This window comes from Desmodus rotundus, chromosome 10 (genome assembly GCF_022682495.2).
Source record: "Desmodus rotundus isolate HL8 chromosome 10, HLdesRot8A.1, whole genome shotgun sequence".
NCBI classification, from domain to species: Eukaryota; Metazoa; Chordata; class Mammalia; order Chiroptera; family Phyllostomidae; genus Desmodus; species Desmodus rotundus.
Genome location: NC_071396.1, coordinates 47369704 through 47386656, shown reverse-complemented (window position 1 = coordinate 47386656; position 16953 = coordinate 47369704). Strand labels below are relative to the sequence as shown.

At 45.8% G+C, this 16953-nt stretch overlaps 1 protein-coding gene across 10 annotated transcripts in view; it reads left to right on the top strand.

The window, feature by feature from the left end:
• MACROH2A1 (macroH2A.1 histone) overlaps positions 1-16953 on the top strand; it is a 74555-nt gene that overhangs the window by 29275 nt on the left and 28327 nt on the right. For all 10 annotated transcript variants that reach the window (XR_011650465.1, XR_008425444.2, XR_011650464.1 and 7 more), the window contains exons 3-4: positions 3415-3521; positions 3929-4126. Coding sequence is in view for 6 of the 10 variants with exons in the window: in XM_053913446.2 (XP_053769421.1) it covers positions 3415-3521; positions 3929-4126 (305 nt within the window). In the remaining 4 variants the exon portion in view is untranslated. The remainder of the gene's footprint in view (positions 1-3414; positions 3522-3928; positions 4127-16953) is intronic.

Sequence of the window (16953 nt, the reverse complement as noted above, 5' to 3'; positions counted from 1 at the left end):
AAGGCAGACGGGACTGTTCCACCTTGTCCAGTTGCTGTCATTTTGCACCTCCCCTCTCCCCTGCAGCAGGCAGCCTGCTCTCAGACAGGAAAGCCCTTTAGCATTGGGCTTCTAAAATCAGACTGAGGCCGAAAGGGTGGGTTTTACTGAGCACGTGCCCTGGATTCCTGCTTTTGTTACCAGTCAGATTTCTCCTCCTCTCCGTTGGGCGGTTGTAAAATGCCCAGCCCTCTGCCTGCTGCAGTGCCGAAGTGGGGCTGGGCACACACTTCTCACAAAGGTGTGTCTCTGAGGTGCTCCTTCTTTCGAGTCCCTTGATGAAGGGGTTACTATGGTAACGTCCTCTGGCAAACAGCAGGAGGAAATGGAAGATCAGGTTTTTGCTCAGCTCTAGGTGGAGTATGGATCTCTGCCCCTCTTTATTATCCTCAGTTGGCACGGCTTCCCTCCTGCCCCACAGGGCTGAGTTCAGAGGTGAGCTGGAGTTCTGCAAAAAGGACGGGGTCCAGGGTTTTTCGGGATCCTTGGTGAGGAAGGCAGCAGAATGACGCCCTTGCCCAGCTCTTTCCAAGGGGCTGAAACCCTCCTGATGCCACTGCACACACGTCCCCCAGCCGCTCCACTCCACCTCGTTGTCACGCGCAGGTGGATCCGGTCTGTCAACCCTGAATCCACTGCTTCATTAGCGGTGAGTGAGTTCAGGCCAGTGGAAGTTTCAGCCACAAGGTGGGAGCTCAGGGTGGGTGGGGGGAAGCTCGTGGAAGTCTGGGGGAATTCCTGGAGAGTTGATCTTCAGATCTCTCAGCCATGGGTGCTACTTACAGGTCACGCCATTGCTTTATTTCAGTGTGTTGTCTACTTCCTGTCCCTTACCCAAATCGGGGGGCCAAGCACACTGAGTTCTGGTGATCCCTCACACCCTCCAGGTCTCTGCGGTCATTGTCACCATCTCCCTGCACAAATAGAGCAATGCTGCCAAAAATAAAAAGACCACATCCCTCCTCTCCTCCCCCTGCCAACGGCCACTGTGCCTTCTCTTGGGGCAAGCCTTCCACTAACACTCCAGGCAGGAAGAGGAAACAGGCCCTTCTGTTTTCCTGAGAAACCGTAATTTCAAACGATCTTGCCAAAGGGGCGGGCTTGCGGCACCACTGTGAGTGTTTCTCTACCTCTTTTGGAGGAGGCCAGGTAGAACATTCTTAGCACTCCGCAGACACCGATGGGGGGGCTGGCACAGGAGCCAGCCAAGTGGGCTACCGCTCCCACTGCAACTGTCCCTCTGCAGCCTTCCTGCTGCACAGGCTCCAGCCCAGCAGCAGCTGCGACCTACCGGCCCTCCCTCCTGCGCCCTTACCCTCAGCTGTGCTCCTGCTCCCCCGCCCAGGCCGAGGTCCGAACTGTGGCACTGCAGAGGTACTGCCTCCGCCAGGGCCAGGGGAGAATGAAGCTGGGCTGGACAGGCAGACATTTCTGCATTCATGGCTCCTGAGGCCTAGGGTCATTTAGGCATCCCCAGCCCCCTTCTCTGCTTAGCTAAGACAGATCCACCTGTGCTGGGCATTGGCTCACACACCCAAGGAGCACTTGGAGGGAAGCTTCAATGAAACTGCTAGGTGGGCCGTTCCCTGCCCCTGGACAAGGGCTCTGCTGGGGAACATGGGGAACAGCTCTGTTGAGACTAACAGGTGAGCGTGGGAGACGTACTGATGCTCTCCCCCTTTCCCCGGGCCTCTCTCTAGTCACTGTCACATGTGAAATCCAAGGTGAGGGGCTCTCACCAGGGAGCATGAAGCAGGTAGGTGCCTCTGGTGTCCTGTGTTGTCAGAGCTGAGATTACTGGGTAAATGAATTCCTGCTGTTGCAGGTGTGACTGATTTTTCACGCCCCCCCCCCCCCCCAGGAGAGTTTGCCGAAGTAGCCGAGCAGCTTTTCAGCCTCACACACCGAGCACCACGGCGAATACCGTGTAATATTGTGAGTTTTAAATACGCGGTTTTCATGTAGCTGGAAAATTTCCCCCTAGTTGTTTTGTAATGATTCCGAGTCGTGACTTGCCAGAAACATCTAGTGTTTCCAACATAACCAAACTGCCAGAAGTCCTGTAGTGCCAGGGAGAGGTCAGACTCGAGCCCAGAAGTGTGGGCTAGACGGACGCCGCGACAGGACCGTGGCGTGGGCAGCATGGCAGAGGTGGGGGTGTCACGTGCATGTTGCGAGAGCCTGTTTCTCGTGAAGAAACGAGTTGATGGGGTTGACAGCTTCTAAGAGAACTGTGCTGCCAGGGAGGAGACCAGCGGCCTCCCGACTTCCTCATCTTCGGTGCTGTGGTGTCTGGTCTGGTGAGAGAGAGCCTGCCCCGGAAGGCAGCTGAAGAAACCCTAACCTAGCCACCACGGGTCAGGCTCAGACCCCTCCAACACTTGTTTTCTTTGTTTTGAGCGATATCAAACTTATAGAATGCTGCAAGAGGAACACCCGTCTATCCTCACCTAGATTTAACAGCTGTTAAAATTCCACCACAATTACTTTCCACTGTAGAATTTCTCAGAATTGTTTGAGGGAATTGCAGACGTGAAGATACTTCCTAAATACTTCAGCATGTATCTCTTCAGAACGAGATGCTCCCTGCAGAGTGGTGATACCATTGTCGCGCCCAGGGGACAATTAGTAATTCCCTGGCGTCTAACAGTCCACATTCTGATCTCCTCGGCTATCTCCAGAGTGAGTTTTCTAGCTTTTTGGTCATCAGCATCCCATGCGAGGTTTACAGATTGTATTTGGCTAGTGTGTCTCTTTAGCCTCCTTTTAATCTACTATGTACTCCCACCTCTTTCTTTTTGTACATATTCAAATGACGTTGGCTTTGTAGAGTCCAGTCATCTGTTTCCAGTTCTGAGCCCGAGTGTGCAGGCGGTCAGCATGGACTCCGTGGACAGAGGCTGACTAAGACCTGTCATGTGCCACCGCCCCCCGAAGCCCTGTAAACCCACGTGAGATCCATTGTTCAGTTCCACGCCTACACGGTTCACTCTCAGGGGCCACACCGTGGCTCCTCAGGGTTGGTCCTGACGACATCTGGATGCCGACCGCAGGCAGGCCTGTTCTGGCAAAGAAGCTCAGATCTCAGCCCTGCCACTTCTCACTGAGGGACCTTTGGCCAGTCTCTCCTCCTCTCAAATCCTTGGTGTCTTCATCTCCAAAACAAAGGGGTTGGACCAGGGGTTTGATTCAACACCTCTGTGGCTCAACTCAAAGTGTGCCAGGCAGGCTGCCTGCATCTCGCCCCTCAGGGTAGCTGCTTTGGGAAGCGATGCCTGCACCCATTCCCAGCACCATGATTGGGGGCCAGGAGAATGCAGGTGGTCCTCTGATGCCCTAACGCAACTGTGTGCTCTTCCCTTCTGTTCCCCACAGCGGAGATTCTGGAGCTGGCTGGCAATGCGGCGAGAGACAACAAGAAGGGACGGGTCACGCCCCGGCACATCCTGCTGGCCGTGGCCAACGATGAAGAGCTGAATCAGGTAAGGGGCTCTCATGGCTGTCCCACCCCAGGCCCCTGAGCAGCCAGTCATGCTGCGTGAGAGACAGCCGTCTCTGCAGGGGGACGTTGGTGTTTGGCTAGCCGTCAAAGGCGTGGGCTGCGCTGTGGACTGTTAGGAGCGTCCCTGCCCCCTCACGGCACTTTCTCCTGAAGGCCTTATTGGGGGTGAGGGGCAGGGGTGAAATAAGGTGTTTGGTGCTCCGTAGAGGAAAGGGATCATTGGAACTCCCCCCGAGGGAGGGACTTGTTCCCGTGTAGTAAGCCTGGGTCCCATCAGTGTCCTTGTAGATGCCATGGAGGGAGGCACTCTACGGGCAGAGCTGACATCTTGAAGGTCAGGGGCAGGGGGGTCTGGCTCACCATTTGCTACTTTGGTTTTCCTGCAAGCTGCTAAAAGGAGTCACCATAGCCAGTGGCGGGGTGTTGCCAAACATCCACCCGGAGTTGCTAGCGAAGAAACGAGGATCCAAAGGGAAGCTGGAAGCCATCATCACGCCGCCCCCAGCCAAGAAGGCCAAGTCTACATCCCAGAAGAAGCCCGCATCTAAGAAGGCAGGAGGCAAGAAGGGGGCCCGGAAATCCAAGGTATGTGATTCGGCAGGGGCGTGTGGGGTGGGGCAGGGCAGTGTAGACAGGTGGGTCAGGAGGGGCCCCCTCCTGCTGAGCGCTCGTCCCACTGATGGGGTGCATCACTACAGAGGGGCATGTGGGAACCGGATACAGAGGGTCTGGTCCTGCTCAAGCAGCCAGAGTCTGGACACTGTCTGGGGACTGGATTCCTGCAGGCAAGGGGGTTGCAGGGAGGGGCTGGGTGGATCAGGCTCAAAGGGCCTTGTGCCTGGCCTTTCAAGGGGACGCCCACGCCTGTGGGAGGTGAGTTGAGTGCACAGGAGCTTCCCCGTGCTGCGGATAGCGAGCATCGAGTCCTGCCCAGAGGTGCCAGCTGCCCCCTTCCCCTGGCACTCTCAGAACTGATGTTGCGTTGCCATGGCTGCATGTCCTCCTCTGACCACGTTCCATCAGGGACAGTCCAAGACAGTTTGCTTTTTAGAATGATTCCCTCGTTAAGGAGCAAAATAGGTGCATTATTCAGGCCCTTCCCGTTAGACCCAGCTTGGACTGAGACTAGGTCGTGCATGGGTGCTGATCTTTTTGTGATGAGAGAAACCCTCTCGTTAGTGCGTCCCTTTGTCACTGGGCTCTGCCTCTCAGCAGCTGTCACAGTGGGCTCCAGGGCCAGCAAACTAGGTCCAGTGCGGTTGAAGCTCTGCCTGGGTGAGTGGGACTACCTGGCCCTGCGGCGCCCCCTCCGGAGTCAGCCTTCCGGCTTCCCGGCCTCCCACCAGACTAGGAGACAGTCACCTCTGGCAGAAGGTGACCTCGCTATTTTGTAAGCCCCTCAATAGGAGCTCCTTGGAAATGACTCGTCGGGTCTAATGATGCTGGTCAGGACATTCTTCCTCCTGGAGCCCAAAGCCTCTTCACCAGAGCGAAATGGTGAGGACACCACCTCCCAGGACAGCTGCAGGGGCCCTGACCCAGAGCCACACACCTGCTGCCCTCCCAGTGCGTCCCCTCATCTGATCCTGTCCAAAGAAAGATCAGGTCCCTGGTGTGTCTGTGCCTCAGCCAGCCTGGCTTTCACCACATGGGGGCACCTTCTCTGACCTCTAACCTCCCATCCACACTCTTGGCAGGCCTTCTGTAGTTGAGATGGAAGAGGCTATATTTTTTGTACGTCCTTTTGAGTGCAAACAAATGCTTCCCTGAAAGCACTAGAATCTAAATTCCTCTTTCCAACAGACCACCCGCCTCACTCCCCCCCCAATCTCACCCCACCCGGCTCCAAATCACTCCCAGCTCTTTGAGAGAGAAACCCGATATTGAAGAGCACCCTGTGAATTCATTTCCAGACGCTTGCACTCCACCTAGCTCACAAGTCCTGGAGGAGGCTTGGAGCCAGGCGGGGAATTCACAGAGTGCTCCGTTCTCGTTCCTGCTAACTATAAAATTAGCAGACTGGATGGTTTCTTTTCCCCCTTTCAGCGTTTGCAGTTGGGGGGAGGAGCAGGATGGGGAAGGCAGGGAAAAGTGCCTGTGCAACCCCTTTCAGATGTTAAAGAAGAAGAGGGTGCAAAGTCCATCATCTCTTTGAGACTAGGCCCCAGGGAGCTGGCTGCCTACAGAGCAGGGCCCTTGCTGCTGGGCGCTGGGCACCAGCAGCACAGAACCTCGTCCCTCTGTCCAGCGGTCCTCCGGCCGAGGCCCGAGCCGTGGCCCTTGTCCCTACAGGCCTGCTGCTCGGTGGTGTTTGCGCAGCCTCTCCGACTGCAGTGCGTCCAGCAACCCCGGGCTGAACCGTGCTCCCTGTCCCTCCAATTCCTAGTAGTTTTGCCCATGACTTTCTGAACTTTCCAACTGATCGAACACTAGGAAGGCTTTTTCTTTCCTTTTGGACTGGAAATATAGAGGGAGCATGTGTGTGTCTTTTGCTCCTAGTAGCTATATTTGGAACCGTGTTTCTAATAACCACATGTCAATAATCGCTCGAACACTCCACTTTTCCCTTGATTACAAAAGCAGGAAGTCTGTTATGGTGGTCTGTTTCTCTTCCATACAATGGATCTCATTGTCTGCTTACTGTACAAGTGTTTGGCTAACATTAAACCCTGGGGGAAGCTGAAATTGGAACCGTGAACAGCTAATTTTCAAAACATTTGTTTAATGTAAATTGTGGTGTCAGCTCCCAGAAAGAGTGGAGAACCCTGAATCTCCAGGTTTAAGTGGAATGTTCTGAAAATAACCTTTCCAGAGACAGCCAGAGAGAGCCTTAGCAACATGCTAAAGTACTTGCAGTGGAAGGGGGTTGGTATTTTTCAAGTGTCAACACTTGAATTCCCAGTCATAATTTCCCCCAATTCCATGTTGTTGGAAGTTTCTGAAAGTCCCCAGTTGTGACAGCTGAGTCGGCTACAGTGGAAATGCTGAGAGAATAGAGAAGGTATCAGAACCCACCAGGGGCTAGGAGTCTGGAGCCCTGGCAGTGCCTTAGGGCTCCCCTTTTCCTACTTGGGTGGCCTCAGGCAAGTCTGTGCCTCGGTTTACACCCCCTCCAATAAAATGATGGGGTCCATCCCAGACTTAGAATTCAGAGACTCAATGGATATTTGCATAATGTATTTTTGACCAGAGTAGGTGTAAGAATTTGGGTGGTGAGAGAGTATACAGTGATAAAATCTTACTCCCACCGGTCCACCCCACTTCCTCCCAGGCAGGCATCTATAATCAATTTTTATATATGCCTTCGGAAAGGCTATGCATGTGAAGGCACATTAGATACGTAAACCCTTCCCCGTCCTACCGAAAGATGTTACCCACTGCTTTGGCAGTGTTGCTCAGTGGCTAAGGGGGCCCCCGCTCACCTGGCTTTGCATTCCAGTTCTGCCATTTCTTGGCTAGGTGGCCTTGGGAAGTGACCTGACTTGGGAAATGACTTGACCTCTCTGGTATCTACCTCAGTTTTCTCATCTGCAAAGTGGGTGGTAGGTCGGCTAAAGGAGAATTTATGTGAGTGCTTATGACAGTGTTGCCCAGATGTTAGCTGCTGCAGTGATTGACTTGGCAGTGCTCCCGTGTCTGCACGCACAGCCGCTCTAGTGTTTCCTGTGTGACTCTAGTTACTTACGTAGTATGCCCGGCCAGTGCCCCCAGCTCTGTACGCATGGACTTCTGGTTGTTTCTGTCTGGTGCGCGGCACCACAGGGACCGTCGCTGTGTGTGGGTCCCTGTCCTCATGTGCCAGAGTGTCTGTAGGATGAAGTCCACAGGGTGAACTTGCTGAGGCAGACAGTGTGGTTTTTAATTTTGGTGGCTGTCGCTTACGTATAGAGCATTTTATCCCATTAACAAATTTCTGAAGCCCACCCATTCTTCCCACTTGCCACACTGGGCTGGTGAAAGAAGACGCAGTCCTGTGACCAGTACTGCTTGAGCCCACGCGTGCTCATCGTCCCTGTTCTCCATAGTGGGGACAGCAGGGCGCTTTGGTCTCGTGAGGGACGGAGTCATCAGAGAAGGCTATGGGGGGAGAGCAGGCGCAAGGACGACAATAGAATGGAGGAAGGGCGCAGGCAGCGTCAGGACAAGGTGGTCAGGCGAGCCCTATCAGTAAGGTGACACGGAATGGAGGCCGACGGAGCGAGGTGTTGGACGCCAGGCCTTCCGGTGCCTGGGAGGAGACAGGTCCGTCGGGAGGAGCAGCAGGGCCCCGAGCTGGGAGCACGCGTGGCTCCTTGCAGAGGGGGCCGGACAGAATGTGCACGTGGGGTCCCTCACGAGTCTGTAGTGGACACCTTTTGCAGTCAGAGAAGCCCACGGTCCTTCTCAAGATAAGGCTTCAATGTGTAAAATACCAGATTCAGAGGAAACCATTTTTTTAAAAAAGGGAAAGATGTGGTTTTCCCTGTGATGAGAACTCTTAGGGTCCACTCTCTTAACAGCCGTCACGTGTCCCGCGCAGCAGTTCACCGGGTCCTCACGTTCTGCGCTGCAGATGTGCCGCCCGCTGCTGCTGCTGGATTTCCTACAGCACAGCGGGGAAGGGGCTCACGGGGGTGTGAGGCTGAAACCATGGAGGGCCCCATTTAAATAAAAGATAAAAGATAAATGTAAAATTAGATGTAGGGCCTTAGATGGGATCTGCACGACTTAAGGGACCTTCATTATTTTCACAGTAAACTCAATTCTGCAAGGGTGTGTGTTTTTCTTTTTTGTTTTGATCTGCCACTTAACACGGTGTTTGAGAGGTTCATCTAGGGTGCTGTAAGTAGCAGACAGCACCAAGTCCGTGCATTTCATTGTTTGAATTTACCACAGTATGCTTCTTCTGTGGTTGAGAGAGGTTTGTTTCCAATTTGAGGCTCCTACCAATGTCCCTACTGCGGAAGTGCATGCCCTTCCATGCACACACATTGCACTGTGTTGGAAGCATGCCTGTGAGTGGAACTGGGATATCTTGAGTATTCGTGTATTCAGCTTTAGTGAATAGGGCCAGATAGTTGCCCAAGTGGTGGCAAAGTGTACAGTCCAATGCAGTGTACGGGACTTCCAGTTCTACATTGTTGCCCAAGCAGGGTACTTGGAGACTTCAATTGTGCCATTCTGGTGAGTGTGTTTTGTCCTGATGACCGAGCAGCTTTAGCATGTTTTCAGGTAAATTTTGGTCCTTTGGATATTTTCTCTTGTGCAAGTGTTTCACGCATTTTTTAAACGTTGGGTTATCTGTCCATTTTAATGACTTACAGTTCTTTTTATATTATAGGTGAGTTCTCTTTCATTGACACATCAGATTACATTTGTTTTAGGTGTACAACATAATGCCTTGATATTTGTATACACAACTGATACTTGAATAATGTTTCGTTGTAACACTGAGAGATGCCTTGGGAGCTGAATTCTTGATGACATATAGACTAGCCTATGGCAAAATTGTTCTCATGTCATTTTGCAGCTTGCCCAGAACGTGTTGATGGCGTTAAGTGAGGGCTTACTGTATTGTGAAGTGATCCCATAAGTCTAGTTAGCACCCATCACCATTCCTGGCGATGAAGTTTTTTTCTTGTGATGAGAACTTTCAGGATCTAATCTCTTAGCAACTTTCAAATATGCAATTCATTGTTGCCAACTGTAGTCACCGTGTTGAACGTTACATCCCTATGACTGACGGACATAACTGGAAGTTTGTACCTTTTGACCTGCTTCAGCTAATTCACCTGCCTCTACCTCTGGCAACCACCAATCTGTTCTCTGAACTGTTAGCTTCGTTTTTGTTGTTGGGTTTTTTTTAGATTCCACATGTAATTGAGACCATATGGTATTTGCGTTTCTCCGTATGACTTATTTCACTTAGCCTAGTGCCCTCAAGGTCCACCCATGTTGGTGCATATGGCGGTATTTTTTTGTAGCTGAATAATATTCCATTATGTGTATTTTAATTCTTGTATTGTTATTTATTGTCATTGTATTATTTTCCATACAAACAACTGTAAACCTTTGTTTGCCCCTCCCTGTGTTTGTAAAATACGTCCTGTGTAACAGACATGTATCACATTTCTTTATCCACTCATCCATCGAGGGACACCTAGGTCGTTCCCATATCTTGGCTCCTATAACATTGGGGGTGCGTATATCTTTTTGAGTTAGTGTTTTTGTTTTCTTCCTGTGAATACCCAGAGGTGGAATGGTTGGATCATATGGTAGTTCCATTTTTAATTTTTTAAGGAAACTTCATATTAATTTTTGTAGTAGTTGTACCAATTTACATTCCCACCAGCAGTACCAGAAGGTCCCCTTTCTCTGTATCCTCACCAGCACTTGTCACCTCTTGTCTCGTGATACCTCACTCTGGTTTTCACTTCAATTTCCTGGTGCTTAGTGATGTTGACACCTTTTCCTGTACTTGGCCATCTGTATGTACTCTTTGGAGGAAAGATCTATTCAGGTCCTTTGTCCATTTTTTTAAACTGGGTTTGGGTTTTTTGCTATTGAGTTTTATGAGTTCTTTGTATATATTGGATATTAATCCCTTATCAGGTATGTGATTTGCAAATATTTTCTCTGCTTCCATAGGTTGCCTTTTTATTTTGCTTATGGATTCCTTTGCTGAGCAGAAGCTTTTGAAAAGTTTGATGGAGTCCCACATGTTTGTTTTTGCTTTTGTTGCCTTTGCTTTTTGGTGTCAAATTCAAAGGAGTCCCTGCCAACACCAGAGCCTAGGAGCTTACCTATTACGTTTTCTCCTAAGGTCTTTGGAGGGCAGGTCTTCGTTCAAATCTTTAACCCATTTTGAGTTGATTATCGCATGTGGTGTCAGATAGTGGTCCAGTTTCATTCTTTTGCATGTGGACATCTAGTTTCCCCAACACAGTTTACTGAAGAGACTATTCTTTCCCTGTTGCATATTTTTGGTGCCTTTGCCAAACATTAAAGGACCATATACTCATGGATTTATTTCTGGGCTCTCTGTTCTGTTTCATTGATCTGTGTGTCTGTTTTGATGCTAATACCATACCACTTTGGCTACTGTAGCTTTGTGGTATAGTTTGATATCAGGAGCATGATTCCCCCAGTTTTGTTCTTATTTCTCAAGATTGCTTTGGCTATTTAGGGTCTTGTGTGGTTCCACACAAATTTTAGGATTGATTGTTTGGTTTCTGTGAACAATGCCAATAAATACCTATTGGAATTTTATTAGGGATTGTATTGAATCTGTAGATTACTTTGGGTAGTATGGATTTTAACAATGCCAATTCATGAGCATAGAATATCTTCTCATTTATTTGTGTCTTCAATTTCTTCACTAATGTCCTACAGTTTCCAGGGTAGAGGACTTTCATCTCCTTGGTTAAATTTATTTCTAGGTATTTTATTCTTTTGGATGTATTGTAAGTGGAATAGTTTTTGTAATTTTTCTGGTAGCTCATTATTAATGTATAGAAACAAAACTGATTTTTGTGTATTGATTTTTATCCTGTAACTTTACTGAATTTGTTGACTAGTTTTTAACAGGCTTTTTGGTACAGTCTTTAGGGTTTTCTCTATATATTGTCATGGCATCTGAAAATATCCAGTTTTCTTTCTTCCTTTCTGATTTGGATTTCTTCTATTTCTTTTTCTTGCCTAATTGCTGTAGCTAGGACTTCCAATACTATGTTGGATAAAAGTAGCAAAAATGGGCATTCTTGTCTTGTTCTTGCTCTTAGAGGAAAAGCTTTCAGCTTTTTCTGTTATTGAGTGTGATGTTAACTGTGGACTTGTCACGTGTGGCCTCTACTATGTTGAGGCACATCCCCTCTGTACCCACTTTGGTGAGAGCTTTTATCACAAACGAATGTTGAATTTTGTCAAGTAATTTTCCTCCTTCTGTTGAGATCATAATATGATTTTTATCCTTCATTTGTGAATATGGGGTATCACATTGCTTGATTTGTGAATGTTGAATCATCCTTGCTTCCCTGGAATAAATTCCACATGATCATGATATGTGGTCCTTTTAATGTATTCTTGAATTTGGTTTGCTAATATTTTGTTCAAGATTTTTGCATTGGGTATATTAGCCTGTAATTTTCTTTTCCTATGGCACCTCCTGTCTGGGTTTGTTATTAGGGTATTGCTGGCCTCGTAAAATGAGTTTGGAGGTATTCCCTCCTCTTCTGTATTTTGGAAGCATTTCAGAAGGATTTGTATTAATTCTTCTTTAAACGTTTGGTAGAAATCACCGGTGAAGTCTCCTGGTCCTGGACTTTTGTTTTCTGGAGGTTTTTGATTATTGACTCAATCTTTTTACCAGTAATTAGTCTGTTCACATGTTCTATTTCTTCATGATTCAGTGTTGGTAGATTGTATGTTTGTAGAAATGTACCCATTTCGTCTAGGTGTCTGATTTTTTAGCACATAATTGTATTTTTAGTCTCTTATTACTCTTTGTATTTCTGTGCTATCATTGTTTCTTCTTTCAGTTCTGATTTTATTTGATTTCTTTTTATTTCTTGGTGAATCTAGCCACAACTTTGTCCATTTTGTTTATTTTTTTCAAATGTCAGCTCTTAGTTTCATTGATCTTTTCTGTTGTTTTTAGTATGCTTCATTTATTTCTATTTTTATCTGTATTTCCTTCCTTCTGCTAACTTTGGGCTCTGTTCTTCTTCTAGTCCCTTGGGGTGTTGTGAAGTCAGGTTGTTTATTTGAGATTTTTCTTGTTTTGTTTTTGCAATGTGGGATTTATCATTAAAACTTCCCTCTCAGACCTCCTTTTGCTTTGTCTTACAAGTTTGGCCCATTGTATTTCCATTTTCATTTTTCTCAAGGTTTATTTTATTTCCCTTTTGATTTATTCTTTGACCCATTGTTTTACTAACATGTTTGATCTCCACATATTTGTGTATTTATCAGAATTCTTGTAATCGATTTCTAGTTCCATACCGTTGTATTCAGAAAAGATGCTCGATATGATTTCAGTCCTCTTAGATCTGTTAAATAAGACTTGTTTGGCGGCCTAACACATGGTCTGTCCTGGAGGACGTTTCATGTGTACTTGAGAGGAATGTGTATTCTGTTGCTTTGGATGGAACGTTCTGTACATATTTGTTAATTCCATCTGGTGTAACATGTCACTTAAGGCTGATGTTTCCTAATTAATTTTCTGTCTAGATGACATGATCATTGATGAAAGCGGGATTCTGATGTCTCCTATTATTGTATTACTTTCTATTTAGAATACTCTCCTTTAGATCTGTTAATATTTGCTTTATATAATTATGTGTTCCTGTGTTGTCTGAATAAATATTACAAATGTTATGTCCTCTTGTCGGATCATTTTATCATTATATAATGGCCTTCCTTGTCTGTTATTGCAGTCTCGGTTTGAAAGTCCATTTTGTCTGATGCAAGTATAGCTTTCACAGCTTTCTTTTGGTTTCCATTTGCATGGAAAATCTTTTTCTATCCCTTCACTTTTAGCCTGTGTGTGTCCCTGAATCTCATGTAACTTTCTGGTAGGCAGCATATGGATAGGTCTTGTGTTTTTATTCATTCAGCCACCCTCTGTCTTTTGTTTGGAGAATTTAGTTCATCTGCATTTAAAGCAGTTATTGATAGGAATGTACTTATTGCCATCTTGTTGTTGTTTTGCGTTTTGTAGTTCTTCTGTTTCTCATCCTCTTGCTCTCTTTGTGATTTGATGACATGTTTAGTGGTATGATTAGGTCCCTTTCTCTTTCTCTTTCGTGTACATCTATAGTGGGCTTTTGCTTTGTAAGTGATGAATACACCACTTTTACTAGACATTTATCTTCCCCAGTGAGATGCATACTCTCATAGCTTTTTCTGTTACTAATTAGCACCCTTTCTTTTCAGCTTAAAACAGTTCTACTAACATGTTTCTGTAAGGCTGGTTTAGTGGTTAACTCCTGTATCTCCCCTTCAATTTGGAAGGACAGCTTTGCTGGGTGGTAGAGTATTCTTGGTTAGAAGGTTTTTTGTTTGCTTGCTTGCTTTTTACTTTAGCACTTTGAATATATGGTGCCCTTCAGACCTGCAGTTTCTGCTTACAAATCTGCTTATACTCTTTGGGGGACTCCTTTGTATGTAACACATTGTTTTCTCTTGTTGTTCTTAAGATTCTATCCTTGTATTTCACTTTTGCCATTCTAATTGTAACGTGTGTCGGTGTGGGTTTCTTTGGCGTTACCTTACTTGCAATTCTCTGGGCTTCCTGGCGGGAGTTTCTTCTTTTTTATGGATGAATAATATTCCGACGCGTGTGTGTATACACACATATACACAATAGGGTGGGCAAAAGTAGACTTTTTTTGGCCATTGTGACATTCTTTTGAGTGAATAAAGCTTCTGTAATAACTGTCGTCTGTGTGTCTTTTTCCTACTGTGCCCACCCCCGCACGTACTGCTGAAAACCATCAGCACTAATTCTCACAGGTGAAGCCTCATCACCTGCCTGCAGCGGCGCTGCCAAGTGGTCCTGTCCGAACACAGGGAAGCTCTCAGGCTCCTCCCGGGAAAACCACCTCGAAGGCCCAGATGTCCAGAGCTCCGTCAGTCGGGGCTTCTCACCTCCTCAGGTCGTTTTGGAAACCTTTGTGTCTCCACGTTCAGAATTGGCAGCTACACTTTTCATAATACATTTAAGTATCACAAAGGGTATAATTTTTGGTATATGATAAAATCGACATTTAAAAAGAAAACTTTCATCACTCATTTAACTGTATTCAAAGAAATCTAAATATTGTGATGATTTGATATACCATCATCGTCTTAAAAAATACACAAGCAGGCTTTTTTTAAATAGTTAGAAATTTGACATTACTTTTCTCCTTGGGCCCTTATTTCCTTGCTTCACAAATTTTATCCTAATGTGACACATTTTTTATGCTTCTAGTATTTTATTGATCTTTACAACAAAAATGATGTCTATAAATTCAAATTTTTTAAAAAATATTTCATAAAAGCACTAAAGGTTATGGATTTTATAGGTTTGAAGAATGATCACATTTATTAATAGTACACAGTTGATCAAACTGACAAATACATTACACATTTTAATAACTTAAGGAAAAAGTAAAATTTTCTTGGCACTGAGGCATAGATGGAGACAGTTTTTCCACGAACTCAAGTATTGTAAGATGAGCATTACTTACTGCTAAAACGAAACAGGGCTCAGCGCCCTGTATTTTAGGCATATTTCTAGGTATAAGTCCCTGGAAAGTCTTGTTCAGGAAGATAATTAAAGAGCAATGGAGAAGATTTTGTAACAGCAGCGTTACCCAACCCCCTGAACTCTTTTTGAGTTATATGCCAGCAACCACATGGTAATCTGCCATCAACTTGTTTTAATAAATGTCTTATTGTAGAATCGTTCTAAATTACAGAAAAGTTACAAAGACAGTGCAGAGAGTTTCTGAATGCCCCTCCCCCAATTTCCTTGTTAATATCTTACAGAAACCTGGTACGTTGGTCACAACTAAGCAACCAGCATTGGTACATCACTTTTTTTTTTAATTTTAATTTTTTATTGTTATTCAATTACAGTGTGTGCCTTTTCTCCCCATCCCTCCACCCCACCCCAGCTGAATCCCCCTCCCTCCCCCATCTCCACCCTCCCCCTTGACTTTGTCCATGTGTCCTTTATAGTAGTTCCTGTAATCCCCTCTCCTCACTGTCCCCTCCCCACTCCCCCCTGACCATTGTTAGATTGTTCTTAACTTCAGTGTCTCTGGTTACATTTTGTTTCCTTTTTTCTTATATTTATTATATTCCAGTTAAACGTGAGATCATATGGTATTTGTCCCTCACCGCCTGGCTTATTTCACTTAGCATAATGCTCTCCAGTTCCATCCATGCTGTGGCAAAGGGTATAAGCTCCTTCTTTCTCTCTGCTGTGTAGAATTCCATTGTGTAAATGTACCATAGTTTTTGGATCCACTCATTTGCTGATGGGCACTTAGGTTGCTTCCAGTACTTGGCTATTGTAAATTGTGCTGCCATGAACACTGGGGTGCACAGGTTCTTGGTACATCACTTTTAACTACATCAGTCTGTTCTTCAGTGATCCATCAGCTGTTCACTCCATTTGGTATTTCTTCAGCTTTGTGGAAAGCAGGGAATTAGAAACATCTGACCTGCAAAAGGATTTGTCATCCAGCCTTTCCCTTTCTAGTTTCCTGGGAAGTATGTCAAAACAGTTTTACCAAGATTTCCCATGTAATTGTTGATTGTACCTGTTTTTCTTTCATGTGTCAAATCTGATACACTTAAGCTATGAGGGAAACCCAAATAGTAATAACTTTAATATATCTTGTCTGCCATCATATTTCTTGATAAAATGCTTTTTGTCTTATCATTTATATTAAAACTTTGGAGCTTCAGATTTAGCTCATTTAATTTGTGGAAAATGTTCCAGGTTAGCCATATAACCTACATGCCGAAGCAGTCCTTATTGTTAAAGAATTCAGCAAAATTAGACCTATTTTTCAATGTTAGTAAAAATGTGAATACGTCAATGACTTTGAATCCTAAATGGGCAAAAGGACAGGGTGCGGGCCTTGCCCCGAGCCTACTGCCCAGGTCCATCCTGCAGGAACAGATGGCCGTCCGTAATATTTCCCACCCCCTGCTTTCTTTTTAAAAACATTTTCAATTACAGTTGACGTACAATATTACATTAGTTTCAGGTGTACAACATGGTGATTAGACATTTATATAACCCCTGAAATGATCACCTCAATAAGTCTGGTACCCATCACAGTAATTGCAATATATCGACCATATTCCCTATGCTGAACTTTACATCCCTATGACTGTTTTTATAACTGGCACTTTGTACTTCTTAATCCCTTCACCTTTTTTACCCATCCCTCCCCCGCAATCTAGCAACCCTCAATTTAGTCTCTGTATCTATGAGTTTGTTTCGGTTTTATTTATTAGATTCCGCATATAAGTGAAATCATATGGTATCCGTCTTTCTGTGTCTGACTTATTTCACTGAGCAAAACATCCTTTATGTTCACCCGTGTCGTTGCAGGTGTCAAGATTTCATTCTTTTCGTGGTTGAGTAGTATTCCATAATATATCTGTACCACATCTTCTTTGTTCAGCCCTCTGTTGATGGGCACTTGGGTTGCTTCCATATTTTGGCTATTATAAACAATGCTGCAATGAACATAGGGATGCATATTTCTTTTTAAATTAGTGTTTCATATTTCTTCCCAGAAGTGGAATTGCTGGGTCATATGGTAGTTCTAGTTTTAAATTTTTGAAGAACCCTCATGCCGTTTTCCTCAGTGGCTAAACCAATTTACAATCCACCTAACAGTGTACAAGGGTTCCCTTTTCTCCACATG